We start from the raw sequence: 5,844 nt of genomic DNA, 5'->3' as shown, positions 1-5,844 counted from the left end.
CAGATATGTAGGTAGTACCAGCTGCGCGAAGACGACTCAATAATATATTCAGAGCATGTCCGTATAATACGAAGGTGCAGATAAGCGGCCAGGCTTGAGATAGTATCCGCGGAAGTTGGCGGGAAAGGGGGAATATTCTCTAATGATTTGTCATATGAATACAGGCGCGCATATCGATTACATTTCCATCGCTCTCCTTGTTCGCGAGCCAAGGAAAGCTAAGAAAAGAGGAGTGTTTATTATTTCGAGGAAAATCGCACGGCAGAATAAGGGCCACGGATGAATGAATATAGGTTCTGTGGTGTGAGGTATATTAGACCCCGGTTCCGGGGAACGCGGTGCCGCCTTTGCTTAGCACCACAATACCTCTTTCCCGAGAAATGTATCCTTTCATCAAGTTCTACGTAGTAGGCCTAGTCAGCAACTATGATAGGAAAAGGTTTTCTAGTACTATCGCTCTCTCCAGGCGCTAAGAAAAGAATTGTTTGTGAAGCAACGGAAGGCCTGTTACTCACTTTGTAAATGAGATTTGCTAGAAAGCATTCAACTTCATCCATGTCAAGCGGAACCTTTTCATCCACCTTGTTGCCTAGCCTAATTGCAGCAGCGAATTCCGCAACAGGGATTCGCGTACGCCGGATAGGTGGTTGTCCGTTCACGGGTGGATCGTATCCTCCAGCCAAAAACACCTTCCGGAAAAGATTTCGGAGAGCGATGTCTCGTCCCCGTTCGAGCGGTAGATATATACGTCTCTTGACAAATTCATTCTCACCGGCAGCCATCGCCGTGTCGAAGCCCGTAAGGTCGCCTTTCTTGATGCACTTGCTCAAGGGACTGTAGAGCTTCTCAAGAAGAGGATAGGGGGCAAGGAGTCGACGTGTCGGCAGTGTGTGGGTTGTTACGATGTGGCAGGGAATAAGGTAGGTAAGAATTAGTCTGGATAGGGTCTCTTAGTACTGTTGCCATTCAATATACGAACGGACATCTCTTGCACCTACTCTTTATTTTTCTTGGCGTCGGGATGGCACATTTTCCACGCGTACGTCAAATGCTCTTCAGCCTAGAAGGTTTCATGGTCAAAACATTGACCAAGCATAGATAATCATGTAGTGTCACCTCCTGCACATACCTCTGCGTAGTTCTCGTCTAGGAAACATATCACGCCGAGATAATATTTGAAGGTGACAATATGTGATTTGGGGAAGGCCGAAATGGGTGGTAAATCTGCGTCGATGCATTTATAGCCCGCAGCAAGCTCTTACAGGATGATACGGCCCCGAGCTACAAAATAATCGTTAGAGGACGGACGAGATGTCACTTCCCAGTGTTCCAGGAATCCGCACCTTAAAATATGTTTTGAAAGAAAGGTTCACAGTGTTATACACGCCCCATTTACGAGACTCTTCAATAGGTGCCCTGGAAGAATTGTTGTTTAGATGAGCAGCCCAACATGACGTTTAAGCAGAAAGCATACCTATCGTGGAGACACAACGTGAACATTCGGTTAATGATTTGAGATGACTCCTCCAGTTTGGCATTCTTACTGGGATCGGATACCACGTCGTCTTGGAAGCTATTATTATAAGCATCTGAATCCTGAGACGTGCTGGCATCCGCTTCCACCGCAAATATTCGAAGATATCTCCCAACGATATATAGACAAGGCAGCGTCCACGCCTGGAATCCTCCATTGGTGTACCCGCGTATGAGAAGATTGGCAACCTGCTTCCAAGCGTTGAAGACCTTGGCCCAACTCCCCGTCTGAGGCGACTCTTCAATTTCGACTATTTCGGCCACAGCTTTCCAGTATGCCACGAAAATTTCTACCCACACATTGCCTTCCTGCTTCGGAAGTTTGATCCCCGTTGATCGGTCTTGAAGGAGAGCATATCTGATATCCACCTGAACATTGGCAGCATTTGTGAAATAATACAAATTTCGCAGCCTATCTGGGTCCTTTGGAGGGGCAACAGGAGTGATTGTAGCGGCCAGTGCAGAACCAATGCCTGTCTGCTGAGCTTCTTTGAACTCAGCAAATACTGTACTCATTTTGCGGCCCTGGGTGCGCTGACTGGTGTAGGAGTGTTGGTGAGGTACGCGGAATTGCAGAAAAGGAGCTGGTAACTGATGCAGGGTGAGCAAATATCCTTGGTGTTTGAACTTTAGCCATTCACCTCCCAGACCAAGCCAGTCAATTCGCCGATCCTCGTGTTGTTGTTCGATGTTCGTAGTTGACAATTGTATGTCTTGGCATTCCCCAACCCGGTTAGCGCCCTGAGGCTCCCGGTTAAGCGAACAGACAGCCCTAGCCACCACAAGTTCGAACAAAATCTGAAATTCTATGCGTTGAAGACGGTATCCATCTCACGACACAGCACGACAACCAGACAAAGTAAGTACTTATTTTCCTCCAACTACGTTAAATTGCGAGTTACTGACATTGCCGTTCTAGATGGGTGAGTTTTACCTGTTGATTCGAGGCCCTCGCGTTGCGATGCCCTGCCCAACCCCCTTCGAGATCGCGTTTGCAAAATTATCTACCCACACAAAAATCCCCCAATTCGTGGAACTGCGCTTGGGAGAATACCGCGATCATTGCTAGTTTGAAGAAAATATCGTTACTATGTTTAGAGGGAGAGATATTTTCGCTTAGGGGTCGTTTCTGGAGCACTTTCTGGACACTGGATTCTTGCCTTTCGAATTGTTGAGATTTACCTGGACTTGTCGGGACATGCGTGCACCATTTTGCTATCGCCTACTATGATTACAGAAACAGCTGTTGGGAGCACTGTCTAATTATGTGTGTCATATTAGGGCGTCTCACGGAATACCAGGTCATCGGGCGCCATCTGCCCACGGAGGCGAACCCCACGCCAAAGCTGTATCGTATGCGCATCTTCGCTCCTAACACCGTTGTTGCTAAGTCGAGATTCTGGTTTTTCTTGATGAAGCTGCGAAAAGTGAAGAAGGCAAATGGCGAAATTGTCTCCATCAACGTGGTACGTATCCCATCTGGGAGAGCGGAATTCACAGATTTCGAAATTTCGTTCCTAGCAGGTCAACTAAACCATGTTGCCTCCCTCATTAGATTCACGAGAAGCGCCCAATGAAGGTTAAGAATTTCGGCATCTGGATTCGTTACGATTCGCGTTCCGGCACACACAACATGTACAAGGAATATCGAGAAATGTCGCGGACTGATGCCGTCCAGTCTCTCTACCAGGATATGGCCGCCCGCCATCGTGCCAGATTCGGCTCCATCCACGTATGAAATATTCACCACGCCCAATCGTCTATCTTGCTGTATTAACATATCCCCTTTTTCTAGATCCTGAAAGTTGTCGAGATCGAGAAGTCCGACCTCATCCGACGACCATACATCAAGCAGCTCCTCACCAAGAATCTCAAGTTCCCTCTCCCCCACCGCGTCCCCAAGGCAACCACCAAGAAGCTATTTGCAGCCCAAAGACCTTCAACTTTTGCTTAAGTGGATATGGGGGGTTTTGTTGACGTGGAAAATGCGGGCAGCGGGATATGAATGAATTTCGTTTATCGCTACTTGCATTTGTATGCTGGACATGTGGATCGGTTGAAACGTATACTACTACGTTATCTCCAGGATTCAGCTGTTCTTCTTTTAGTCTCTGGAGCAAAACCTTTTTTCAATTTTATAATCTCTTCAAAATTTCATGATAGTCCCAATCGGTTATTTCTTTTTGACTTCATCGCATGATCGCTACAGTAGAAGCAGTAAGAACCTAGCAGTTTTCATAATATAAATGTCGGCGATATAAAGCTTTTTTGAGTAGTTCCTAGTGCAGTTCAAAAATAAGGTCGCCAAGGAAGACCTGGGAATTTGTGTGGCAGATTTTCCATGCCATTGCGTCATGGTTTCTGTCCCACGGGTGCTCTCTCTATAGCACGCCACCAGACCTCAACCACGAATATTCATCCATCAGCCTTCTCATTCTACATCCATTGGTTCTCCGGATACATCGATTTCCAGCCAGAATGTTTGCACGATATACGTTCCGATCCGCCCAGCCTCTGGCACAGGTGAGTGGACTCTACAAACAGCATCAAATGTTGCTGCTATTAGCCACGCTGCTGACATTTTGCTCCAATTGCGCATAGGGCCTACGAAAATATTCCTCGGAAGCTCCGGCTAAATCATCGCGAGCTCCTCTAATTGGGGGCCTTGTTCTTGCGGCCGGCGGAGGATACTACTACTGGCAAACTACTTCTGCAAAGTCAGTCCCTGAACCGAAGGAGCGCAGCGCAGTCTTCAAGGGAGGGGACCAGGGATGGGTTGGCTTGAAGCTCGCCCACATCGACAATGTTAGCCATAACGTCAAGAAATTCCGCTTCGAATTTGAGGACCCCGAGAGTGTTTCTGGTCTCCATGTCGCTTGTATGTTCCATCCCCGTTCCCGGAACAGTAGGCTGACTCACGAATGTCTGCGGCTAACCTGATAATTCTCGAAACAGCCGCCATTTTGACCAAGTATAAGGGTCCAACCGACGAGAAGCCGACAATTCGTCCTTACACTCCTGTTAGTGAAGAAAGTATGTAGAACAAGGAATCCAAATTCTGGCCACTTTGACAAGAAATTGCTAATCCAACAATTTACAGGCCAACCCGGCTACCTTGAACTGCTGGTCAAGCGATATCCAAATGGCCCGATGTCCAACCACCTTCACAACATGGCAGTTGGCCAACGACTTGATTTCAAGGGCCCTGTTCCCAAATACCCCTGGGAAACTAGCAAGCATGATCACATCTGCCTGATTGCCGGGGGAACTGGCATCACGCCCATGTATCAATTAGTCCGCAAAATTTTCAGCAACGCAGATGACAAGACCAAAGTGACCCTGGTCTTCGGAAACGTCACTGAGGAAGACATCCTTCTGAGAAAGGAGATTGAGCATCTCGAAAACACCCACCCCCGTCGTTTCCGCGCATTCTATACCCTCGACAAGCCGCCTCAGGACTGGCCCCAGGGAACCGGCTTCATCACCAAGGAACTACTCAAGACCGTGCTTCCCGAACCAAAGACGGAGAATATCAAGATTTTCGTATGTGGGCCACCGGGCATGTACAAGGCTATCAGCGGGCCTAAGGTCAGTCCAAAGGACCAGGGTGAACTGTCTGGTATCCTGAAAGAGCTTGGATATAGCAAAGAGCAAGTCTACAAGTTTTAGACTCTGTTAATTAGACACGAGCTGGCAAGGGTAGACTTTTCGTGTGTTTTATCATTAGATTTAGAGGGAATTATAGGCCATTTTTTTCCTTCTTGTCTTGTATCTATATTGTTTTGACTTTCTAGATGACGTGATAGTGCAATTTTCAATGTCATTGTATCTGAGCATATTCAATTGCTGCCTTTCTATCACATTCTCTTTGACTGACATACCTAAACTGGCTAGCAGAACTATGAATTTCACATTTGATTCTATTTGATTTAATTGCTAGATTTCTTAGCATTAGTAGACTGGCCGTGTGACCGTGTGAGTCCGTGTCTGAGACCAGAATCAAACTTTACAGTGATTACATTGCTTAAAAGCATTACTTCTGATCACAGTTTATATTTATTATATTAATTTCAAATCACTTTATTTCAAATATTGAAAGTTTCAGATTCACTTTTCAAATAAAAATTTAATCTCAAATAAAGAATATATTTAAATTTTTAATTATATTTTTATTCTGATTTTACTATTAAGAAATGAAATTATGAAATTATTTCTCACTTATATAATATTATAATAAAATTCTCATTTATTAAAAATTTTATGAAAAAAACTTTATTTTCAGAATATTAAAAACTGAGTATTATTAAAAAG

The 5,844-nt window shown here is 45.4% G+C and overlaps 3 protein-coding genes across 3 annotated transcripts; 2 read left to right on the top strand and 1 right to left on the bottom strand.

Moving 5' to 3' along the window:
- Window positions 1-313: 313 nt before the first annotated feature.
- On the bottom strand, window positions 314-2,049 carry BDCG_01395 (protein CSN12; the record flags this gene model as incomplete). Its single annotated transcript, XM_045416897.1, has 7 exons — window positions 314-400; window positions 516-936; window positions 999-1,060; window positions 1,130-1,146; window positions 1,263-1,281; window positions 1,344-1,416; window positions 1,475-2,049. 7 exons carry the CDS (start codon window positions 2,047-2,049, stop codon window positions 314-316), a joined length of 1,254 nt encoding a protein of 417 aa, XP_045273858.1.
- Window positions 2,050-2,097: 48 nt separating this feature from the next.
- Window positions 2,098-3,874, top strand: BDCG_01394 (60S ribosomal protein L20). The gene is made up of 6 exons (XM_045416896.1): window positions 2,098-2,134; window positions 2,271-2,392; window positions 2,453-2,456; window positions 2,815-2,999; window positions 3,089-3,265; window positions 3,329-3,874. Exons 3-6 carry the CDS (start codon window positions 2,453-2,455, stop codon window positions 3,485-3,487), a joined length of 525 nt encoding a protein of 174 aa, XP_045273857.1. The 5' UTR covers window positions 2,098-2,134; window positions 2,271-2,392; the 3' UTR covers window positions 3,488-3,874.
- Window positions 3,875-3,900: 26 nt separating this feature from the next.
- Window positions 3,901-5,607, top strand: BDCG_01393 (NADH-cytochrome b5 reductase 2). Its single transcript, XM_045416895.1, has 4 exons — window positions 3,901-4,056; window positions 4,135-4,411; window positions 4,489-4,566; window positions 4,634-5,607. The coding sequence occupies exons 1-4, from the start codon at window positions 4,012-4,014 to the stop codon at window positions 5,200-5,202; spliced, it is 969 nt and encodes a 322-aa protein (XP_045273856.1). The 5' UTR covers window positions 3,901-4,011; the 3' UTR covers window positions 5,203-5,607.
- Window positions 5,608-5,844: the final 237 nt, after the last annotated feature.

This window comes from Blastomyces dermatitidis (assembly GCF_000003525.1).
Source record: "Blastomyces dermatitidis ER-3 genomic scaffold supercont1.2, whole genome shotgun sequence".
NCBI lineage: Eukaryota > Fungi > Ascomycota > Eurotiomycetes > Onygenales > Ajellomycetaceae > Blastomyces > Blastomyces dermatitidis.
The sequence above is the reverse complement of the archived record's forward strand: the minus strand, read 5'-3'. Positions and strand labels throughout refer to the sequence as shown.

Coding starts and splice junctions, on each gene's coding strand:
- BDCG_01394 (XM_045416896.1), top strand. Junction 3,000..3,088: donor AAATTGTCTCCATCAACGTG/GTACGTATCCCA, acceptor CTCCCTCATTAG/ATTCACGAGAAGCGCCCAAT. Junction 3,266..3,328: donor CCAGATTCGGCTCCATCCAC/GTATGAAATATT, acceptor CCCTTTTTCTAG/ATCCTGAAAGTTGTCGAGAT.
- BDCG_01393 (XM_045416895.1), top strand. CDS start 4,012: ATGTTTGCACGATATACGTTCCGATCCGCCCAGCCTCTGGCACAG. Junction 4,057..4,134: donor CCGCCCAGCCTCTGGCACAG/GTGAGTGGACTC, acceptor AATTGCGCATAG/GGCCTACGAAAATATTCCTC. Junction 4,412..4,488: donor TTCTGGTCTCCATGTCGCTT/GTATGTTCCATC, acceptor TTCTCGAAACAG/CCGCCATTTTGACCAAGTAT.